This window comes from Trachinotus anak, unplaced genomic scaffold, assembly GCF_046630095.1.
Source record: "Trachinotus anak isolate AG129_WGS33_773 ecotype Australia unplaced genomic scaffold, CSIRO_AGI_Tana_v1 ptg000024l, whole genome shotgun sequence".
NCBI classification, from domain to species: Eukaryota; Metazoa; Chordata; class Actinopteri; order Carangiformes; family Carangidae; genus Trachinotus; species Trachinotus anak.
The window spans coordinates 1,260,001-1,285,604 of NW_027273875.1; the positions used below are offsets into that span (position 1 = coordinate 1,260,001).

Below are 25,604 nucleotides of genomic sequence, written 5' to 3' on the forward strand. Positions count from 1 at the left end.
TGTTCCTCTGGGGAGCACAGCTGCTTATAAAACAACAGACTGCTTCATCAGAGCTGAGGTCACCAACATAAGAGACAGACAGATGGATGGATGGATGATAAACCAGGGACACACACAGCCGGGTGTGTATTTCTTCACTGCATTTAAGAATACAGAGAAGAACTGAAAAGTGTCCAACTCAGGATCAAGAGACACTGAAAGGAAAGAACAAATGAAGCAGATGTTTCTCTTCTGAACACTTTCTACTGGTTGTACAGTAATCATGAGTCACATTAGGATCATTAAACTGTAATCTGATGTTTCAAACTGATGGAAGGAAGAGCTATAGATATCAGTGCAGAGAGACAGAGAGGGAAACAAGAGGAGAGAAGTGAACACATAAACAGAGGAGGGGCAGATCAGGGTGGGTCTCCCTGTGTCAGAGAGCCCCTGGGGTAATATTAACTGTATATCTGCCCCGGGCCCGTTAGTCTTATTGCATTTCTTTATCCCAAACTGGACTGTAGATTCAGAGAGAAGCTCAAAAATGGAACATACTGTTAGGATCACAATATTTGATGCTGCAATAAAAAGCAGTAAAAAAGATGGGAAATTGTAGTGCGCTTTTTGTTTTTAAACTTAGTTTATGCAGTTACAGTTATTAGTCAGTAGACAAAAAAGTGATAATGAAAGTAATTGTTTGTAACGTCAGTTAAACCAGTATTCACATCACTATAAATTGCTGGTCCAGACCATGATCTGTTTTTGTGGGCAGCAAAAAAAGTTTGCATGCCTGAAACCAGTGAGCCAAACATCTGTTGACCAATTACATTTTATATTCATCTTGACTTTACTGATGCTGGAACGGGCAATATGATGAAAGCGCAAGTGGAAACAATAAAATGACTGATGGCTGAATTCCTATGACAGGCAAAAAATGTCTGCTGTGAAAAAGCCCCATTGTGTGCAATGTTGCAAATCAATGAGCTGCACTGGGGCAATTCTGGATGAGCTGTCTTCATCTGTCATGTACTTAATTCAATTTCACCGATCTTCCTGTCTGGTTATTTCCCACTCTCATTGGGAAGATATTTGCAGAGGAAGTAAAATTCCCAGATCGGTGAAAATAAGGAAATAATGCCTCATCGGTCTGCACTCAGACGAAATCATGATGTCAACCCCTGTTGCAGTCACATGACCCAGGTGTTGCATTGCCAAGCCAGTTTCAACAACAAGTAGAGTCCTCAGGGTCAGAGGAGGAACAGACAGCAGCTGCAGAACACATCAGAGATGATGAACATTCTTCCACACAACAAGGCCTCTGTTTCAAGTCTGCTGCCTCTTTGACTTTGTCATATTCACCATGGAAATCAAGTCTGAAAAGACAACTGCTGCAACTCTCTGTGTCTCACACATCGTGGGTTTCACAACATTATTTTGACTAAAGACACATAAAAAGAAATCAACTGAAAGAAGCTAGATTGTCTTATTTCTTCCAAAAGGTGCGAGTGTGCATGTGTGTGTGTAAGTGTGAAAAAAAAAAAACACAAATTACACGCCCATTATCAATGTCATGTTTCCTATCAATCACTGTTCATTTTTTCACCAAATCTTTGATTTAAAAAAAAAAAGTGACTTTAAGTCACTTCCATCCTCAGCCAGCAGGTGGCAACATCTTCACAGTAAGTTAACTCACTGATGATGAAGTAAATGAAATGTTGTGATACAGCAGCATGTCCTGCCACCAGACTGACTCAGGACAGCCACTGTCAAGTTTGATTCAACACTCATGTCAACACTTACCAGGACTGCCACTGAAACATGATCATCATCCCCTATCTGATTCTGCATGAAATTTTTTGTAAATATTTACTTCATTGTTTTTGGGTGTTTTTTTTATAGTACCAGGTTCACTGACAGTAAAAGGAATGAGGTGTACTGTATTATCAACCATGTCCTCAACAGAGGCAGCACCTGCTGTGCCTTGCTGGGGCTTCAACTGACTAAAACCCTGACGCAGGGTTGGCCTCATCCACTCATCTACCTTTAATGTTTCAACCTTAACGACTTTTTATGAACATAAATCCGTGGGAAAATTTCAGACACACAAACTTCACCAACTAAATGGACAAATGAAAATACCATGGTACTCTCCAAGCCTGAAATTGAAAGCAGAAATCATATGAATTTCAATGATAAAAATCAATAGTTTTGCACATGCGTACATCTGTTTTTATTTTGGTGACAATGTTTCATGGCCAAGCGTAATTTGCAGCACCAATTCTCCAAAAATCACTGCAGCATTAGATCATTTCAGAGAGCTGCTAGTTGCAGGATTGATGTTTTCATATAAACATAGACCTCACATTACCAGCAGTAGTTTTAAAAGCTGTGTTGTGCTGATTGTAATTACAGTGAATGCTGAATTTAGAGTTCACACTTTTCTTTTCTGCACACCTTCTTCTGATTAGTGTGAATTCCTAAAACTCCTCCGGTGTTAGAGGGCTGCCAGCTCCGGAGCTTCAGGACGAGGTGAAACTGTGCCAGGCGAAGATGTTGTCAGTTCTTTCAAAGCTAAACTAGGATTAGTACATTGCTCATGGTGACCTAACTGTACAGATTACACGTTCACTTCCTAATCTGGCCACCGTGTCACAATCAAACAGTGACCTGTTAAAGGGGATGGATTAGCTGAGTATGCACTGATAACATGTTTAATACTTCATGTATTGGTGGAACCCCCGTGGCTACTCATCCAGGTCCGATAGCTAATGACTGGCACAGGGTAAGTGTACCATGACCTGCTGTAAGCAGATTACAAACACTAAAACATGGCATATTCACTAAACGGGGCAAGGGATCAGCCAAAAATGTACAGTATAGTATTTATCTTTTAATTGTATTTTTATTTTGTCAGAGCAAAAGCTGAATTTGAAAAATAAAGCATGCATGAGACTCTCTGCAATGTCCTGTCCAAAGTTGACATTTAGTTTTGAATATTTTTACATTATACATTTATTTTAGTGATTCAACAGAGAGAATAGTGACGCAGATCCCAGACAAAGTAATTAACTGCTAATCATCCTCCTTGTTTACCTGCTTTCTTGACTTTTCATATTCCACGTTTCCATACCTTCCTGTGCACTAAGTCAAGGTCCAAAAGATTTATACTCACTGAAACACTAAAACAACACTGGCTGCACCATGAGGCAGCCCTGTTGGCCTCTGAGACCCCCCGGTGGGGAGTAGTGATTTATGGCAGGATTATGTATTCCTCTAATCTCCTATCCAGGTCATGTGGTGATGGCACAGACTGTGATCCGTAGACGCTCGGTCTGCACTATAGATAAATGCTATATCATGACATTGTTTTCAGTTCTTCTATCTTATTCTCAAGTCTTAAACTGTAAATGCAGAAGTATTACAAAATTACGAGGCATATACTTCATATCACAGTACCGTATATTGACACTTCAGGAAATACCGTAATTATTATTTTCTGGAGTTGCTGTGATCAAGTCTTTTTTCATGGAAAATTACAGTGTGAATACAGTGACTACGAATTATATGACTAACTCTAATAAAATAAAGACACTCTCCCTGATTTAAAAGTCAGATAGACTGCAGCAACGTCAACCAAGTATTTAGGACGCGGGGGTGCTAATGTTGCTGAGACCGCAAATCATTTCACCTCCATTAAAGTGTCAAAGGTTGCACATCAATTACCACAGCTGCAGTGAGCTGAGGTCTTAAACAGTCATCACTATAAAACAAAGTTCCTAAACCTGATGAATCACAAATTTAATCTGTTGTAAAACTGCTGATAAACACAACTATCTGTCACTGCCTGATAGTCAAATGTACTAATAAGATTTTTTAAAGAAATACTGTATATTGATATCAGCTATATGTTTTAGGTGGGTGTTGTGTAAATCAGTGCTCCTGTAACAGCTGCGGAAGCACTGAAAGGATATTATTGATTTACTGATTTCACTGCTGGTACACATGTATCAATACCAGTGCACTGCACACGTGGTGAAAGTCATCTCTGTCGCCAGTCCTATGGCTGTGCAGCGTCACGCTCTCTTACCTTGGCTGCACTGATCTGTTCTTTCCTGAACCGCTCCAGAGGCATAATCAGCACATCATTGGCGTTCTCGATCTGGGGGCGCGCACACACACACAGACACACAGAGTACATTACTGCATTACTGACATCATTTAAATTCAAATGTTTACTCATTGTACTTTCTGTTAAAACATAATGATGCAAACCAAAGCCAATAAAGCCCATGTGTGAATATTATATGACAAAAAGACTAAATTATTTACCATACTCAACCACCTGTAAGTATCCCCTACAATTTGTTAGGTCACTCACCATCCGTGTCCTCTCATCCTCCAGGTTCTGTAGGACAGCTGCAAACTCCTGAAGAGACTTGGCTGAGGACAGACACATTGGCAGACAGGGGGGAAAAAGAGACACAAGAAGACAAGACACAATTGGAGAAAAAGAGGGAGAGAGAGAAAGTCAGTGATGGTGAGAGACACACAAGTACAGGCAAACAGAACAGTGTTTCAAGAAAGTTGGCACAAGGTGACGGTGATGAAGGTGCTTTGTGCCTGTTCTTGGACCTCTTACAAATTTTTTGAAAGTCATGACACAGCAGAGTAATTAACTGGAAATGAAACCACAATTCAGAGGGTTAGAGCACAGCTCAGTGCTTGTTCCCTCACTCGCTGGCAAGTGAGGCACAGTAACATTGTTTTGGGCCAGAGTTTCCACTTCAACTGCCTCTGTCCCTGTCCAACACTACACACACACACACACACACACACACACACACACACACACAAAAACACTTAATGCTTTAGACTCAGTGAGAGCACATACATATTGAATATGTGCTGCACATGCACTGGCACGAAAAAAAGAAAGAAAAAAGAAAAGTCAGACATGCACATGTAAATACAGTGCAGCTCAAGTTTATTAATCATTACAGGACCGAACACACACTGACACAGACTGCTCTGCTCCTCAACATCAGACTTCAAGCTACAGGATTTGGTTCTCAGGAGTTAGATCCAACCATAAAAGAGAGGGACCTCAGGACTATGCAAGGAATGCATTAAAAAAACACCACAACCTTTGATAAAGCTTATAAAATGCAGTCAAACATTTCAGCTCAATCCCACTGATTGATCAAAATACTGAGAGCATTACTGTGAGATATTTAACCAGTGAAAGTATCAAAGGCTATTTTTAAGCTGCAGTATTTTAACATTGGTCTGTATGGAACCATTACTTAAAAAAATTATTTTTTTAACTGTTATCCTGTAGGTCAGGTTGGAGTGAAGCGATCATTGTATCACAGAGGAGAAATCAGTTTTGACATGAGTATGAATATGAATATCCTAAAAACAACAGTGCCGTGGTGCAGCCCAGCCAGGCAGCAAGCTGTTCAGGAAAGATAGTTAAAGACAGTTAAACAACAGCAGAGGGTGGGTCAGGCCAGTGAAGAGCTGCAGCCTGCACAGACAGAGCCAGGCAGCATGAGAGGGTGTGGAGGCTGTGTGGACACAAAGGGAGGACTACAAAGCCCGGATGAGATCATGGAATTAAGAGCTATACTCTCATGGACACCAGCATTACAGCATTACACAGTACGCTCATGTATATCAATAACTGTAGGTTTGACGGTGGTTGGAAAGGGCAGAGGGGTTAACATTACGAGAGCGACAACAGTTAAAAAAAAAAAAAAAAAAAAAGGTAGAACAGGCTTAAGCAAGAGCTGTAAAACACCTTACTTCAAGCAGAGGGCTTTATTATGTTTTATTTATAGAGGATGAGGAAATATTAAAGTTGTAATCATGACTGTATATCTTATGTAAATGAAGCTTTTATTATTGAGAATGAGTAGAAATCTACACTGTAAACTGGACCATAAATCTTATGTTATCTGTAAAACATCTGGTCCTGATGCTTCTGGAGAAAAACACTTACTGATTCTCAGCACATTCTTATAAGACAACAGGCAAATGAAGGTCTTCCACACAATGTGACTGGCTTCACTCTCTGAATTCTGCCCAAACACAATGAAAAGTTCATTTACTTAACACTATATTGAATGATATTACGCTTTACAGATTCCTTGGACATAAAATAATGTTATTTAGATAAAAGAAAGACAAACATTGATCCAAAATAATAATAAGAATGATCACAGTGTTTATGGCCAGTGCTGCAGAGGATTTAAATTTGAAGAAAGGTTTTCTCCTTTTCTTTACTCCTCTTTAGGAAACAAAGTCAGGGAATGGCCTGCCAGTAAAAATGATGGGATTCATCAAAAACCAAGCTTTGATTCTAAAAACGACACAGAACAGATTTAGAACAGAGGCACAATTTGAGACTGTCAGAAAATCGAGCTGGTCTTTACATCAGAGCTGATACGACTCTTCTGTTTCAGGGACTAAAAATGGCAAAGCATCGTCTGAGCGTCTCTTTGCAAGCTTTCCCCTACCGGCGCAGTGAATGTATTGGATTTCACATCAGCAAGCTCACCTATGCATATCTCATCATCCGTCTCGGCATCTCCAATGCACTGGAATTTAAACTCGTTGAGAGAGTCAGCAAACTTCCTCTTGGCTGTTGACAGACCTGAGATAAGAGAGCGAAAAGAAAAAAGGAGCCGTTAGGTTTAGTGGTTTTATATTTCATGGTTAGTGCATTATTCTGTCAGAATTCACAATGATTCAACAGCTAATAGTAAAGACTCTTCATCACATCACATTCTTACTATTACTACATACTCTTACTACACTCCTACTACCATGTAGGAGAATACCAGTCTTTGTTACACGTCTTTATGCAGCGACTGAAAGTGAGAGTGAGTGGAACAAGCTTTAATACAGACAGTCAAACACTGTGAGTGGATCCCCAGTGGCGTTAGTGATGAAGGCTGACAGCTCCCTGCATTTGTGTGGAGGTTCATGTGTGCGTGTACATGTGTGTCCACGGAAAAGTGCAAAAAGTTCCATTTAACTTAAGTCACATTAGCCAAGTGAGGCAGTGAAAAGCCTCGGACAGATGGATGCCTTTCAAATAATACATGAGGCGCTAAGAGCTCCTAGGAGACAGGCACTCTCAGAGAGTTTGGCTTCCCGTCTATTTAAACTCAAGGCAGGGTCACCTCCACTACAAAATTTCCTGTTTCTGGGCGGGCCGATCGAGGTCAGCCACATATGCAGAATCGGCGTGAAATAGGGGAAGACAGCGGGAGACAGAAACTTCTTATAACTTTCTTAGAAACTACAGAAATTGAGGAACGACACACTCCAAACAGGACTTCGCAGACTATGAGACACAATGAATTAATGGAAGGAAAAAGAATGAATAATTGTATTGATGCTTTGGCTGATTTATTCCTTTCCATCCATGGTCAAATAAGAAAGAGAAAGCCTTACAACAGGAGTAACAGTACAATGAGAAATCCCACTATTCCAGAGAGGAGGACCGAAAACTTACACAAAAGATTATACAAAAGATGCATTTCAGTAGAAATTTGAAAAAAGTATGGATGAAATGAAATGAAATCCAGACAAGGATGCAGAGAAAGAGAGAAAAGAGGGGAGAGATCAAGAGTCTCATGGAAAGACAGATGGGAGTCAGGGAAAGGACAGTGAGTGTAGAGAGAGAAGACAGACAGAGCGTAATTGGCCATGTTCACGTAAATACCACAAGTCCTCCATGCAGATCTGTGTGTGTGTATGTGTGTGTGTGTGCGTGTGTGTGTGTGTGTGTGTGTGTGTGTGTGTGTGTGTGTGTGTGTGTGTGTGTGTGTGTGTGTGTGCGTGCGCGCGTTTAGAGGATCTGCTGTGGCTTGCCAGTCGCAGAAATGAAACACAGGCCTCGCAGCTCCTGCATGTGCCGCCAGAGACACACACATGCTGGCACACGCACACACACACACACACACACACACACACACACACACACACACACACACACACACACACACACACCACTGCCCCCCACCCCCTCTCTCTCTTGTGACTGACTCATGAAAACATTGTAGGATGTCAGTTAGCTGTGAGTCACAGTGGCTCCGTGGCCTCAAAATAACTAAAGTATGACCAAAATGAGACCACACTCCAACCTTGGAGAATAAACTGTGGTTTTACAGTGCCAGTGTCCAGTCAAGAAAAAAAAAACTTTCATTCAGCCCCATTTCCCACATTGCGATGCATTATAATGAAATGAAAACTACAGCATTAAGCTGGAGTGAAAAAGAACGTGACCTCTAAGCAGCTCAGTTAGAAAAAGATTTGCATAAATTTACATATCTTTTATTTTAAAGAGTGTCATGTCATTGACAAATTATCAGCAACAATTAGCTCTTTATTGATTGTATTTGTAGCAGTTAAGTAACCAGTCATGTTTTCAGTTTTGACCTGCTGCTCTCACACAGGTTTACAGTTGTGGACACAAACATGGAAGAATTATTGAAATGAGACAAACAGTCAGTGGAAACAAACGCTTTTCGCTCACTTGTGGTGCCATTCTTCACCGCTGAGGTTGAAGTTGTGTTTAGGCTTAAGACAACATGGAGCTTTCGTTTCAAAAGCAGAGCAGCCTTCACTTTGAAACTGCTGTGTGTGCATCCATAGCTTCAAAAGCCAGAAGCACCTGGCAAAGTCATCTGTGAGAGACCACAGAGACTCAACAAGCTCAACAAGTGAAAGCTCTGCAGACACACCAGGGTGCTGTAAGACAGCAAAATCTTACATAATATTTAATTGAAACAGATGGTTTGGTGAAGGGGAAGAACATTTTAAATGTGTTTTAAAGCACAGGTGCAGCATTCAAGCGATTACACACTCCTCTCAGACTTGAAAAGCTGTTGTAGAGAGTTTGTAGTGACTGATATACTTTATAAGATGAAGTATCATCTGTTTGATCAAAATCAGCAACATTACATAATGTCAAATGAAGCTACACTGACAGTGTACAACAGGTCTTGGGTATAAATCTTATTAAAACACATCGCTGGCAGGATCAACCTTTCAGATGTGATGCCACTGAAGTGCCTGTTTTCTATCACACATTGTTCACTGACCTTTTTTTTGTAGCTTTTAATTTGTTCCATCCAGAAACACAAGTGCTTTACTTACAGCATGGGTGGCCACACAAACACACCACCCACCACATACAGTACCCTGCCTAACACAATCCAATCTCCAGCCCTCAGTCTTATCTAATACACGCCATGTAACTGTCCAGTATTATGATAACTGTCTGTTTTATGTTTTCAGCTCATCATCTCTTCTGTGTCTGGTTTATCATGTTATTTCACCAATAAAGTAATTTTTAATTGAAAAAAAGCATGGGTGGCCTCAGCGGTAATCAAATCCAGCTTTGGCAACCCTGATGTCACTGAGCTACGCACAACTCTCCCCTCTCTTACTTTTGGCCTCCACCTCCCCTCCCTCTCGGTTCTGACAGTTCCTCCCAGCACCTGGTGAGTGAAACATGCCTGTCATGGATCATTTCTTCACTCTTGATCCAGCCTCACTCCACGTGCTCTCCTTCATAAACATCAAAACCAACCACAGAGCGAGGAGAAGGAAAACAGAGCCTAAGGTACACTTCAGCTCTTGTATATCATCAGTTTATGTTTATGTATTCTATTGTCACTGTTCAGTAGTTACACATCATCCACTCCTACTTCATTTTACCACTTTATACATTTTCCAACATGCCTTTAACGATCAGCAGCAGACAATGAGATTTTCATTTCATGGAGAGATATGTCACTTGCATAAAAAATGTGCCATTGAGACCATTGTGAGGGCAATATGCATTTATCTGTGAAAACACCCATGTCTGGGGACAGGTATTAATAGCCAATGGAATAATTACTTTTATAATCAGCCTAAATACCTAATACCTAATGAAAAGATTTTATTGAGTGTGAATTTCAAGAGACAAAAGCATTTTCCAAAACACCTATTTCAGCATCTGTATTTGACAAGGGACCTCCACAGTGAATTCAGTATTCAGACGTGAAAGCTGCTGCATGACTGTGGTGGAGAAATTGGTTGATGATAAATTTCTTCCTGTATGACTTTCAAACATTCATACAAAACAGTGAGTTCGGAGGCTAGATAGACCTTTAACAGCCTGAATTCAAGCCCAACACTAAAGAGATTGATGCCCCATTTGGTTCCATAGGCCATGGTCTCTCTATGAACTGAAAACTTTATTCCTTCCTGTTTTTTTTTTATGTTTCATCATCATCTCAGAAAGCATCAATTTGATGAACAATTGCTTGGGGGGGGGGGGGGGAAGCCTAACCGTTTGAAACCACTGACTATGGTTTTTAAACTTTGCCCACTTCTGCAAATATTCTGTTAAAGTTACTCATTACACACGTCTGGAATAAATCTTAGAGAGAAACATTTAACATTGTGTTTTTAAACTTTTACTTTGAAAATTTAGAGCAACAGACTGCTCTCACTAAGACCAGCACACGTGAACTCCCCTAAAAAAAGGCACATGGGTATTTTCACTTTATAATCATAGAGCTGAGTCAAAGTTTTAACTTAATCAAAGAAATATTTTTCATTTAGCATGAAGTTCAAACTGTTATAAACTTAAGTACATCTCAAGCTGAGCATTAAAACATTACAAAAACATTTTTAGTAGATTTCGCCCAGTGTGAGTATCCCCTAACCCTGCAATGACGAGGGCTGGCAGAGGCACACTAGGTTAGACCATTATATTTTATAGGGGCATTAAAAAGTATAGAACTCAACACAGTTTAATCATCAGTGGAATAAGCATCCAAAGGTTAACACTGATTCTGAAAAGAAAATGCTCAGAACCCTCAATACAATAGATTTCTACGTAGATGAAGGATCACCACTGTATGACTGGGGGAAGTGAGTCGCCCTCTCGATTACACATAACACAGACTTCACAGAGTCAGTTTCACAAAATGGCTAAAAAAAAAAAACATAAACCAAATACTCTGGTGGTGTGATGATCAAAAATGTTAAATTTAAATGGTCATGTCCTAAAGTAAGCAAACTGAAAAGCTTGACACTAACAGCTTACCTTCAAGATGGACCATCCACTTAAATTACCTCCGTCAGTGAGGTTGTGTTTTCACCCATGTCTGTGTGTTTGTTAGTTGGTTGGTTTGTTTTCTTGTTTACCAGCAGGATAACACAAGTAGTACTTTGCTGGTTTTCACTGAACTTGGTGAAAGGATGGGATGTAGGTCATATCTGGATCACTTGCTATCAAGTTTTCCTCTGAAGACTGGTGTATGTCGTTTCACATGGCAGTGGCATGCGTTCTACTTAAAGCATTTTTTTGTTTTTCTAACAGGTTACAAATACATGTATGTACCTTATTGGTAACTTAAACCTTTAGCTGTAGACAGATCTGAAATTATGGCAGTTGGACTTTTTGTACCATGATCATCTTATAATGGCACTTAATTCTGGATGTGGTTTACATTCACTTGTGGTGTTACGTTGCATTACAAGACAGCACATTCCACAGAGTGGCTAATATTATATGAAAGGCATATTTGTCCTCCAGATGTGCTCACTTCCTTGCAATAATTTGGTACAGTAATTGTAATCTGTTGCATCAGTGTGTGCTGAAACTATTATTATGACATTACTGTTACTGTATAATTGTCTGCCAGTTATTTGACAGTGTTGCTAACGAAATAATTTGAATTTGACAAGGTCCATGTTGTATTTACATACCACAAGAATTTCACTGTTTCTCTCTATTTGTGTTGGCTCCCCGATGACTGTCAAGTATGACTTTACTATTCTACTTTGGAAACAGTGACTTCAGGTTGAGTCACTCAAAACGACAATAAAAAAACTCGTAAGTATGCAATTCTGTTTAGCTTTCTCGCCCTTGGAGGATGTCTCAGTGTACATTTTGGCAAAAGCTATGATGAGGTAACAGTTTTTTTCTGTCTTCTATATGTAAATACATCATGCATGTCAGATTAATCATGCACGTCATATCACTTCTAACGCCATGTTCTGGATAGATGCTGGCAACACAAGCACACACGTACCTCCATATGTCTGTACACGCACGCACACGCACACGCACACACACACACACAAGCCACACACTCCTAACCATGTTCTCAAATCAAAACCACATTGCTGGCTGTTACGATTCTGTAAAATCTTGCCAACACAAATGAATTATTACAAAACATAAAAAGAATTACATCCCACAACAAGTACATTGTCCAGAGAAGCTTTTGTGTAAGAAATGTTGTAGGGACCAGTGATGCTTTACCATTTATGGTAGCTGTTTCGATGCACTGATTCACGAGTTCAAGGCCTTGGTTAAAAGATATTGAACTGGAGCGTGTGATGAATAGAAGTAACAATTAATTTTAAGAAAAATTAAATTACACTTAGTGGTATTTAGCCAAGCAGATACTTAGACTTTATGAGATGAGGGTTTCCAGATGTTTAGACTTTTTACTGCCAAGTTACTTGGGATCGTGCACAGTGTTTTTTTGACGAGTAAAGTTGTCAGTTATTTCTTCCATCGGTATAAAACTGTTTACAGTGAGGTCAGTGAATTATTCAGAGTAACCAAGACACTGAACACAACAAAGCAAACTGAATTCATCTTTGTTGCACTTGGGTTGCAGCAAGTGTAACACAGCACAAACTCTGCAAGTAAACCTGAAACTACCTGCATGGCTGGATATCATACAGGGGAAGCATTAATACAGTATCCGCCAATGACAATGGGCATTTCTATTGAACTCTGGCCCATTTAGACTTGCATTCATTAACATGCACAGTCTACACAAATAAACCACCAAGCCGAATTGAATTATATGTCATTTTGCCTCTGCTGCTACAACAAGAGCATACCATCATTCGTATTGCTGCATAGGTCTGTAGTTAAGGTGATAAAAATCAACCACTGGATGGAAAAACTGAAACATTTTGAATATGCAACATCTGATTTGCAGCTGGAAGGAAAGAAGCTGCATTGTTGGTGGCTTCCAGATGATTGTAGCTGATGCCCTACTGTCACTGCTGTTTAGTATTTGTGTATGTATGTGTGTATGTGTGTGTTTGTGTGTGTCCATGTCCAGGCAGGAAGGACAGCAGAGGACAGTGACAGCTAAAAATAGGTGACCCTGTTGACACTCGCCTCTCTGTCCCCTTCCCCTCTTCTCTCGCACTTGTCCGACAGAATTCCCCCCATTCTTCTCTCTTTCCCTTCCTCCTGAGCTCATGACGCCACCCAATGGAGACACACACAAATAAATGCACAAATAAACGGTAGCAAGTAACCACTACACATGGATTTGGGACTTTGACTACAGTATCTACGTTAAAATCTATTCATTCACAATGGCGTACTGATTGAATAAGCCAAGAACAACTACTTGAGCTGTTCTTGGCCTATTCAATCAGTACGCCAGTTCAATCAAAACCCGGAGATGCATGAATGCATTCCTGCCATAGCTTACTTTAGTGGATAATTCCCATTTACTACAAGGTGGGTCCAATTTCAGCTATAATTTGTGTCGATAGAAATAAGAATAAACTCAGATCTGGGAATGTGGCACCACTGCTAAAACAATGTTAAGACAAGTTGTAAGAAGGCAAGTTAGTCCAACTTATCAGAAGAGAAAATGAAGGTGCAAAGGAAAACAAGCACCAAGAAATCTGTTGTAACTATTCAGTGAGGGTTTATTACTGACATTTCAGGTGCGCTTGCTCCAAATAAACTGGTTTAGATAATTTAACTTCCTCATTGCGCTGTTGATGTGTTCTGACAAGTACTTCACTTAACTTCACTTTAACAGCCACATGACCAGGTCAGTTTGTTTTAGTACTGCAGTAGCTGACAAAGGAAGTTGCACTGTGCAAACACTGGCAACCACTGTAATAGAGCAGCGCAGGAGAATTGATTTCCATAATGAGCCAATAACCATTGGCCGAGGTCACCAATAGGTGGACCGCAGTCCAGGTTCAGATCCAGATGCTGTCCTATCCAGAGCCAGACCTATAACCTATAAATCATTGAGAATTAGCACATTTTGACAGAGTGTTACTGTTTTAAGCGGCGCAGCTCGTCATTCGGCACTGGTCACGTCATGCTACTCAGCCAAGATACACACAAACGATGAAACGAGACGCGAGGCAGTAAGTCGGAGAGCCTCAGCATATGACAGCCTGCGGTAGTAGGCTACTGTTTTGAATTCTTTTTCTATACGTTGTCGCATATTTTCTGTATGTTGTCACATAGACCCAGAATGAACACTGTAGGTGGACTACTTGATTACTATTAGCAAATTATACAGCTGACAGAGCTATTACATTTTTTAACACATTAATATCAGATTAGTACTTGGTTTCTCCCTGATACACAAGTTCAGGTATCAGAATCTGTGTGTAGAAAATGTAATGGAACATCTCTAGCCTTCAGGAGAGCAATTTGATCCCAGTCCTGCCGTAAACCGCTGGCTGAAGCCAGGCCACCTGCTTACAAAAGCTGCTGGACCAGTGGTGTCAGACTGAGCAGACTTTTTTTTTTTTTTTTTGGCATTTAGACCAAAGCTTTATTATAGAAGTGTTCATGCTGTTCAATTTAAAACAGTTTGTAGTATAAATAATTACATAATAAGCAGAAATAATTAAACTTTTTGTACTTTTTGTATTCAGATGAATCTACATGAGGAATAACAGATGTTTAATCTTTCTGGTTTGTCACATAGATATTTCATAAATACGGTTTCGATAAATAGTGGTATCAATACTGTTAGAATGAGGCATTTTGTTTGTAAATGTCTTCTCATGTCCCTTTATGAAAAATCACATCGTTTGGTAAATTCTCATTGCCCCTAAAGTTATTTATGTGCTCCTAAATTTTTTTACTTAGGAACACATGTGGTCTTTTGGAAAAACATCAGTAGCTTATTTAGATGTGAAAAAGTCATTCAATTAATTGACAGAAAATTAATTGGAAATAGTTTTGGTAAATAATCTAACACTTTAAAAGCAAAAAATACCTATATCACACAGGTCCAAGCTTGTAAATGTAAGTATTTACTGGTTTTCTTAGTCTGGTATAAAAGAAATCTTTTTGGTTTTGAGCTGCTGGTCCGACCTAACAAATGTAAACATGTCAGATTATGTTCTGGTAAATTAGATTTTTCTAGAAATGTAAAATATCAGACATTTTACAGACCAAACCACTTACTACTAACTAATTATGAAAATAATCATTAGTTGCAGCCCCACGTCAATTAATCACCATCATGTATGAACAAGGGGACGTTTAACTTGGAATAAGATAATGTTCCCAGTCATACTGCAAGAAGCGTCCACAGGTGGTGTGAAGAAAATTAAAGAAAAGTAATGACTTGACCACTACAGTCCACTGAGCCCACTGAGCAGTGATGTCTGCATGGTCAGCTGAAACATGGGGATGATGCAGGTGCTGTTACTGCCATGACAGTTGAACATGTGTGAGTCAAAGGTGGTCAGCATGAGGCAAAACACACTTTCTGGCTTGTCACATACATAGATATTTCATAGAATGGGTTTGCTTGTGATTGCAATGTGTGATTACAATGGTGTGTCGACCCTGTCAGTACTAAAAATGCCAGTCACATGCTCTGTCTGCAGTTCAACAATGACATTTGAAGGACAGTGGTTTGGATACTGCTGGAATGAGGCATCCTGCTCACAAAAGGAGCACACACACACACACACACACACACACACACACAGCACTGTAAGCTACACAAAAGGAATCTGTAATTAACCACAACCATGCAGCAGCACTCTACAACGGCTGCTATGTGTATTAACTCACAAACACGCACACACAGCGCAAAGAATGGGTCTGTGTGATATCAACAGGATATCCAGCAGTAGCTTGAACTCTGCAGTAGCTTTGTTCCACAAGCATGTGAATAGAAACTCTATTCATCAAGTGGGATAAACACACACACACACACACACACACACACAAACACACACATACACACATGCACACACGCCACACACTATTCATCTGTAAAACAAAGACAGATTTCAGTCTCCTCATCTAATTCTTTACATGACCCAGCAGCTGAGCAAGGAGAGAAATTCATCTCAATCTTGAAGTACAAGCCACACTTTTTTATTTTGTAAAAATAAGATTTCTACTAATGGCACAGTGTACATATTGCTTTGTGGTTGCCATTGTCGCAGAGCCAACCAGAAAAATGTGGCATTTTAATTCAATTTAGTTCCACATGTGGCCTCAGACCAATATTTCTCTACATGGATGTAACATCTGGCAACAGCTCTTCCAGCAAAAGTGTATTTCAGGTTGGCAGAGTACGAGTTGTGTTGGTGAGAATAATATATAATAAAGTAATCTAACCTAAAAATCATGTATTATTTCCTTTAGGCAGAATGTCGACAGTTGAACAGCCTTTTTGAAGCAGTCCTAGAAAAGTTATGTGATTCACTGTGTTTCTCAAATATGTCAGAAAGAAAAGATGATACGTTCTTGAATTTAAATTATATATTATATATAATTATATTGTAGAAACAAATACAGCTCTGTCATTAATATTTGGATCCTAATGGATGATGGATTTTTGAGGCCAATATTGATACCAATATTCACGTTTTTTTTAAAAAAATCAATATATTACTTCATATTCATGTAGTTACCATGATAAATTAAGATACAGCGTTTCTGATTAGAATCTAATTATTAAAGAATTGCAAACATGATGTACTGGGTGGGACACTGTTTCCAGAATACCTCAATTATGGGCTAAATGGTTTCTACATGCTAAAATTATCTGCTGCCAAATCCCCTCACATCTCTCAATACAATCCTGTAAAACTAACCACGATATCTGACACCCACCCAACTGTCCCTTGGCCAAATGTGCTTGCTTTCTTGTATGGCAAGCTCTGTATGTGTGTATATGTGTGAGTGTAAATGTGTGTACTGGAAAAGTCATCATGACCGTGGCACCCTGACAGCTTTATACTGAAAGAAATACAATCTAATTGAGACTGTGTGAGTTGAAAAGTAAGGAAATATCTGTCCATTGTTTAGCACAAGAACAACTTTAAAAAAACAACTTAAAAACAAAGAATACCCAATGTGAGTGAATATTGTCAAACAACTAGCATGAACCTGCAGTACATGGCTTTGCTGTTGGACAGAGAACAGAAGGTCACCTTGACATTTAGCGGGGAGGAAGCACTTCTTTCATGGCAACAATTAGTCACAGAAGCAGGGAAAGTGTGTGCGAGAGAGGAAGTTAGGATGGCTTCTTTCGGGCGTTGCCATGGTGAGTTCAGGTTGGGGGTAAGCAGGAGTCAAAGGTCACCCTTCGCCTGTCCATTCTGCTTAGTCAGCTTTATGGGAAGCAGACCGGCTCGGTGCACATTGATGGACAACATAAACTGCCTCATCACTCTTTTTCTGACCACAGTGGAGCATATATGGGTGATTAAGGTCAAATCTGGCCATGGATGTAGATCCCGTTACAGACCCACATTACAGATCCATCATCCGCCTGTAATACGATCCACCAACACAGCTGGAGAACAGTAGAAAAAAAAGCTCACAACTGTCCAGTAATATTAAGTCTATACTATCTACTACCTTGTGATACAGTCCCTGCAGGCTGTGTAAAAGTGGGTTAATGTTTGGAGGTTAAAGGTGGATTACTAATCGCAGTGGAATCACATTCAGCCTCTTCAGTCGTTGGAATATATTGTGGCATGGATGTTGTTCATTATATGTGCGACTTGAAAAATGGCGCGAGTATGTATTCCAACTGATCAAGAACTAGAAAGTCAATGTAAATGTTTTGTTATGGCACAAGAGAAACTGTATCCAAGATCATTTCAACACTGTTTGAGTTTGTGTTGGAGGCAACAGCGATAACATCACTTCGGAGATCGCAAGAGAGAGTGAGAGATTGGCAGAGAAAAGGGGGGGAAGAGGGGGGAAAACAGCTCAGAGTTATATTTTATCTCATCACCTACCAAAGGCTGACCTGGCTGCATGTACGGTAAATATGTCATCAGGACAAACAGCTGCCAAGACGCCTGGACAGCCTCCAGGCCACGGCTGACTCTTCACACATGCAGGATACACATGCATGCACACACTGTACATGAATATACTGTATATGGGGCTAAATTTGATTTCTTCTTAATACTGATAATGTATGTCACATTATATTAGCAAGCTGTACACATGGGTCACCATAGTCACTGGGCTACATCCTCTGGAGACCATGAATGTCTGTACAATACTTCACAACCATCACAACCATCCATCCATTTGAGATATTTCAATCAATGTGTTTTTTTAATTTTATTTGACAAATGACTAGAAATAGTGCTCACAAGGTTAGTTGTGTTACTAATTAGTTAGTCTGCTAAAGAATAAAATGAATCTATTCCATATCTGAAAGCGGATTATTGATTTAAATAAGAAGTAGTAAGTAAGTAAAAGTAAAAAGTAAAAAACATTATCATACTATATAACATAACTATTATTATTATAGAAGTGATATTATGATCATAGACCTTCATTAGGAATTCAAGGTATTTGAGGTCTATGGCTATTAGATTATAGATATTAATCTATGAAATAAAAATGACAAAACTGTTTCCAGTTTCCAATTTCAAGAAAAAATAAAGTAATGAACATTTTCCCAACCTCTCGCCACAAAAATAGCTTCTTCCCATCTGCTATTAGCCTTATCAACAAGGCTAGAGAGCCCCACTGTTGCTGATCCCCCTGATCCTCAATTGCACCAATCACCAGAAAAAATTCCTTGTATGTGAAAACATACTTGGCAATAAAACTGATTCTGATTTATAATTATTATTATTATTATCACTAATATACTAATTATGTAATTCCTTTAAACCTTCAAAATTTTCCTTTCCGGTAACATTATAAATGAGATCTTTTTTGGACAATACTGAAATCTATCAGAGGTTCAATGTACAGAACAGCATTTATTGGCCACATAGCTTCACTTCCTATAACCAGCATGGTGACCACGCATCTGTGCTCCAGGGCAATCCAAAATGTACTTACCACATCAACTACAGCTGTTGCAACAGGAAAAAAGTTAAAACACACACACATACACACACACTCATACACAGTTTCTACATACCTCTCAATCACACACTAACTGCTGCCACTTGTATAAATAGTCCTGCTGGTGGTTTGACTACAGGCTGACACATAGACCTGAGGTGCAATACCCCAGTCATACCCCCCACCGACCTGCAACGCCAGCCATTCACTGTCAATTTCATATCCAACACTGGTTTAACCACAGAGAGCAATGAAGAGGGAAGTGAGGTAATAATAAAGCTACAATATAGTATTTGCATTTTACACTGGTGTAAAAATATTTTTCCACATTTTAAAACAGTGAATGAAGCTGACTGTGCAGATGGTAATTTTTCAGCACAATAACTAATAAACTGTATGTGTCACTGTAAACAGAGTTAAACCAAGTTCCTTGATTTATGATTCTTCAGTTCACAACTTTAATTTGCACAAGACTCAAAGACTCAAAACATTAAATCCCATAAATCCCAAAACATCTGCAATTGTGGTGACAAATATGTCTGTTCCTCTGTCCAGGACACGGATCTTTCCATGAACAGATTACCAACATTTGTTTTCATATTTACGCGGATAATTTTGTGAAAACCTTTGTGTGTTTGCCAGCAGCAGCTCTGTGGACTATAAACACCACTAAGCTGTGATGGAACTCCCTCGCATGTGGGAGTCATGACAGTAAACACACACACACACACACACACTTAGTCACACACACACTCACACACTCACAGAGGACCGAACAGGGGCACTCACTTGCCCACATTTGGAACCACTTATAAAAGCAAACATGGGCCAACACATGACACAGCACTGGGGTTGACAAAGCAAACACACACACACGAACCAACACACACACACATACAATGGAAACACTCCCAGTGTCTATCTCAGCAGATGGCTTTCATCACATCTGATTGTGTCAGTGCAGTGACTGACGGGGCAAGTGTTTGTGTGTGTGTGTGTGTGTAGCAAAAGTTCATTGTAATTAGGCGAGAACAGTGGGAACCTATTCATTTTCCACATACAGTAGAGCCAATCTTTCATCAAGCTAAACAATCTAAAAACAACACACACACACACACACACACACACACACACACATACATACACACATACACAATGCACACACCCCTGCATCTTCATTCCTATTTGATGAGTGTCAAACTGCCCATCCCAGGGAGGAATCCAGGGAAGGAATTTAAAGGAAAGAGCAAGAGAAAGAAAGAGAAAATGATAGAGAAACAAGCTCCTCAAATCCTCCCCATTGTAAACTCTCAACTGAAGCCCTGTGCTGGTTTATGGTGGCTTTTCTTTGCCCTGTAATAGCACTTTGCTCATCAGAAACTGGATGAATGGTGGTCAGAGGCCAACAAAGTGATTAACAATGGCTAAATAAAGCCTGGGAACAAAAAGAATCCAACAATGACACACAGAGTCCCAACGAGAATGAACTGAGAGTTAGATGGTGGAGAGGGGACAGGAAGAGACAGGGGAAGCAGGGAGAGGCGAGAGGAAGAAAGTCATATAGTTTTAGAGGAGAGGAAGGAGGGAACTGAGCTGAGAAACAGCTGTAAGAGAAAGAAATGTGAGCTGTTGCTGGCTACATTTACGGAGTCAGAGAGGAAGAGGAAAGGAGGTGTTTAACAGGTGAAGGAATATTAAGGAAAGAAACCTGGAAATAGGAGGGAAAAATCAATCAGTTAAGATTATTTCATTTCAAAATTAGACATGTATACTAACATTAACAACTATTTTTACTATGTTCAATGTGCACTCATGGCTTTTGGAAAAAAACACAACTTAACTATGAGATATTAATGATTATATACTAAAATATATTATTATAGTTATAACAATATTTGCTTTTTTCCCCAAATATTGTGCTATCAGCTGATGCATTGCTGATCTCAATTAGAGCTGCAACTTGTGATTGTTTTCACTATCAATTCATCTGTTAATTATTTTTCTATGAACTGATTAATCATTTAGTCTAAAAAAAAAAGTCAGAATATGGTCAGAAATGCCTACCACAAATTCACAGAGCCCGAGGCAACGTCTTCATTTTTGCTATTTTGGCCCACAAACCATCCAAAACCGGCCTTATTTCATATCATTTACAAAGGCACACACCATTTACAATGATATGAAATAGAGAAGGGCAATAAATTATTAATATTTCAGAGGCCAGAACCAGTAAATGTTCGATATTTTTGATTGATAAATGAATTGAACAATTGATTGTTCATCAAAGTTTTATCAAGCATCTAATTGTTTCAAATACTTGGTCATGATCTAACAAACATTTAAAAAAGCATCAAACCAGCATGAAGTATTCATGATAAAATATCTGACCAATCCTTACACACTTCACAGCATCTGAAGTTTTATTGCCCACTTTATGATTGACTCTAATAGTTGGAAATGATCTATGTAGCTTTGGGAGTAAGAGGGATACACTGTACATCACTGAGGCTTTCACTTTCTCCCCCCTCTTGTCCCAGGCCACATAGCTATCATATCCTAGCAACAGGCACAAAGAGGCCAGGTCACCACAAGGAGCAGGAAGTTCAGTTTGTGTGCCTCTGGTTTGTTTGGTCCCTTATACAGTATTCCTACCTCTAATCTTTATTCCTCTTATTTTTTCTCTTCTTGTTTCTCTCACTTTTATGCTCTGCCCCCCCCCACCCCCCCCCCCTTTCACTTATTCTATAGTTTAACCCTCTTTCAATCTCTCTCTCTCTCTCTCTCTCCCTCTCCCGCTCTCATTTTGGCACTGCCACGCCTGTTGCTGACACAGCAAACAGAGACAACCAGGGAGGTTTTCCTCTCTCGTTTTTTAAAAAGAGCGTCTGTGGAGTGAAATCATCCTGCGGACCGCCGGCTGCCGCTGGAAAAATCCGCAGCAGGAATGTGGGACAATCTGACTTGGAATCCGAGCGGACGACCCAGGGCCAGAAATGCCCTGCTCTGGCTAAAACTGACCTCATAATTTAAAAGGAAAACACCAAGTTTTCAGCCAGTTTTACAACATTCTTGTTAAGTGAGGACAACACAGCAATTATCCATGTGTCCCCATTATCATTTGCTCTATAGCTCTGTTCATGATGTTGAGATACTCTGCATTAGAAAAAGATTGGCATTGAAAAAAAAAAAAGAAAATTAAGACATTCAGATTATTCACTGTATACATTATCAATTTATTCAACTGCATTATCACCAACTGTGTTGTCATTTAGACTGAAATACAAAGACAATTTGGGCTCTCAGTTTTTGTCATTTTTCACAAATCGGTCAGGATAAAATATAATCAGGTAACTAATAAAATAGATCAACAGACTAAATGATAATAAAAATAATCATTAGTTGCAGCAACTCTTGATTTTCTGATGGTTGCTGACTTCAAATGTTAGTTGTAGCCTCTCATTTGTGAGTGTTTTGTGTTTTTGTGATAGTACAACTGAATATCTTTGGGATTTGGACCAAGCAAACTGAATACTTCACTTTGGGCCTTAGAAAATGTTCATGGTCATTTTTCCTTATTTTCTGACATGTTATAGACCAAACTACTATCAAATAATCCAGACATTGAACGGTAGATAAATTGCCCCCCCCCAAAAAGAAAAAACAACTCATCTAATAGCATCGCCTGATATGACAATCATGACTAAACCCTGAGTCCAGGCGTCCACTTCAAAACAGGAAACATAAGAGAATATTTGACCTTGCCTTTACAGAGAGCTGACAGTGAGAGCACGGGATGATAGGAACACACCGAGGTACATCCACATCCACAGACGCAGACAAAAACACACACAAAGTGACAGAAAGAAACATGCTGACAGAGGAGGGGAAAACAGGCCTTTTTATAAACAAGGTTGGAGACACAGAGAGGGAAACAAGAGCCAGAAGATGACAGCGTAGCTTCCTCACTGTTGTGGCTTGTTGTACTCGTTCTGAGCTGCCTGGGAGACTCTGTTGTCACACTTGAGGTCATTGCTGGTACAAGACAAACTAAATGCCATTCCAACACAAACAATGGAAAAAGAACATTAAGTCTTTATCATTATGTCAAGAGGTTGTTAATAAATCATATTAAAGCAACAATGCTGAGGTAACTTTGTTCACACATTTTCCATTGGCTTCGCCTGAAAACCTTCACAGTGCAGTGTTCTCGAATAATGAACCAGTGTTGCTACATAAACATGATAAAACACGTATGTCTTTTGAAAGCTATTTTTCCCCTGAACTATACAACGTCTAAGCTGCAATCAGCAGCATAAAGGCCTGTTGGACACATGATAGATCAGACCAGTATGGCAAGAGTGCTGTGAGGAGAAAGAGAGAGGGTGGAAACCACACTAACCAGATTAGTGCCAGTCTCCAAATAGCCTTCATCCACTTCCTTCCCTACGCTCGACACAAACCTGTGACCTCTGTTCCAGACGACAACACAAACATACAGGGAAAACACTGCCTACAACTCTCTGAGAGCCAAACTGTGACCTTGAGGACTCAGTTATAAAGAAGGTGTTGTTTGCTGCCGGGTAATTTAAAGCTGCAAAACTTAGATTCTGCACATTGGTGCTGAGTGGCCCACTAACCTTAATGTTGCTGAGAAAGTATTAACATATTTTGAATATGTAGTGCATTCACATCAGGTACAATTACACAATAAAATGGACTTTAAGTTGCCCTAACATTTTTCTATATTGAGCTATGGTGTTCCAGACTCACACTCACATTTTGTATGCTTTATCATTTCATGTTGGTGAAGCAAAATGGTAAAGCAGTTTAATGGTGGGTGAGGAGTCCAGCTTTGTGTTAGGGATTCTCAATGATATCTTCATATGCATATATCTTCATATCAACAATTTACTCTGGATAATTTCAGCAAAAGGCTCAGGTATGAGAATATATTCTAGGTGTTCCTCTATGTCATTGGTTCCCAACCTTTTCCAACTCATGTTGGTGGCCCAGATCAGCCATGAAAAACAATATGGAGGCCAAAAGGTCAAAAGCTAAACCTCACAACAACAACCACACAATCTGACCTTTCAGTTTGTGGCTGCATTAGTCAATGAAAAGTGAAGAAAGTCTTCAAGTCTTAATAAAGACCTCAAATCAATAGAATCAGAGGACCTATCCGGGAGACCGTGTTGTCATATATACTTGATAAAGACAAGTCCTGCATGAGTGGAATTTATGTCAGCTATTATAGCTGTTATGTCTGCTTTGCCACTCTTAAACACATTACATGGCTAATGGAGTATCCTTTAGATGCCAGTTCTACAGCATGGCAACTTGCCTTCTATGGATGCCAACTTCAATTCCAACTGAATGCTTGGATAAAATGCCAGTGAATTAGCTGCCAACAAGCTGTCTGAGTGCCAGCGCTGGCTGTACTAAAGATGTTTGTACGAATGCCAGTCTTCCCCATCTAAGACGACACAGGACAGCAGCTCTAAGCACAGACTCTGTGAGACATCAACCAGGAAATAAATCAGCAGTCTCTAACAGGATTGGCCAAAATCCTCCCTGACCTCATTCCATCAACTCTTGTGAGACAGATGGAAAAAAGGATTATACTAGAAGGCCAAAAAGAGTGAAAATCATAAATGGAGCAAAAAATGAGAAACTGAGATTATCCATCTTTGATTTATGAAGAAAAATACTTTGTATTTTCATTCTTGTTGATTTTTTCTAATCCAGCCACTGTGGCAGGTCAATCATTTGCTCTGTCCTGTTTTAATGTTTTTTTTTTAATTCTAAAATATAAAGGCTTGTAAAATTGTGAAAATTGGTAGTGAACTGAGGAATTTACAATGTGGCCAGAGCTCATAAAAGTTGAGTTTGCTACTGTGAATCAGTAAGGCTACACAGAGTATCAATGTGGTGAGAAGGGAAACAGGAGTTGGGACAAAGACGGAACATATAAGTGTAAGTACCAATAGCAGGTCTTAGTACAGAGGTATTTTTGTTGTTGTAGTTTTTTTTTAACTGAGCTTTCAATCATATCTCACAGTCTTCATCAGTGTGACCAAAGCTCCATACATAGGTCACTTGATTGATGACAACTGAGCCATTTCCATGACAACTGAGCAATTTACTGAAGAAAAGGCTTGTAAGCGGACCTGGAGTTATTTTTAGAGTGGAAACAATTATTTGATAAACAGAAAATTAATCTGCAACCATTTTGACAAAATAATATAACCTTAACTCAAGGTCTTCTTAACTCGCTTTTTTTTTTAAACTGAGCCTTCAACCAATCACTTCATCAGCAGATGTAGTGACTTACTTAGGCATGTGGGCATTTCCAGGACAAGTGAGAAAGACCGTGAGATGCAGTTGAAAGCTCCAGGGAGGCTCCAGAGAAAACCTTAGGTTAAAAATATTTTTAGAGCTGAAACAATTAGTCAATTGATTACTTGAT

General features: G+C 39.5%; 1 protein-coding gene across 1 annotated transcript in view; it reads right to left on the minus strand.

Annotated features, from left to right (window-relative positions):
* Positions 1 to 25,604, minus strand: part of LOC139607673 (rho GTPase-activating protein 26-like) — an 88,269-nt gene that overhangs the window by 40,666 nt on the left and 21,999 nt on the right. The window contains exons 2-4 of the mRNA XM_071460753.1: positions 6,542 to 6,637; positions 4,361 to 4,422; positions 4,070 to 4,141 (exon numbers count right to left, since the gene is read on the minus strand). Coding sequence (XP_071316854.1) covers positions 4,070 to 4,141; positions 4,361 to 4,422; positions 6,542 to 6,637 — 230 coding nt within the window. The remainder of the gene's footprint in view (positions 1 to 4,069; positions 4,142 to 4,360; positions 4,423 to 6,541; positions 6,638 to 25,604) is intronic.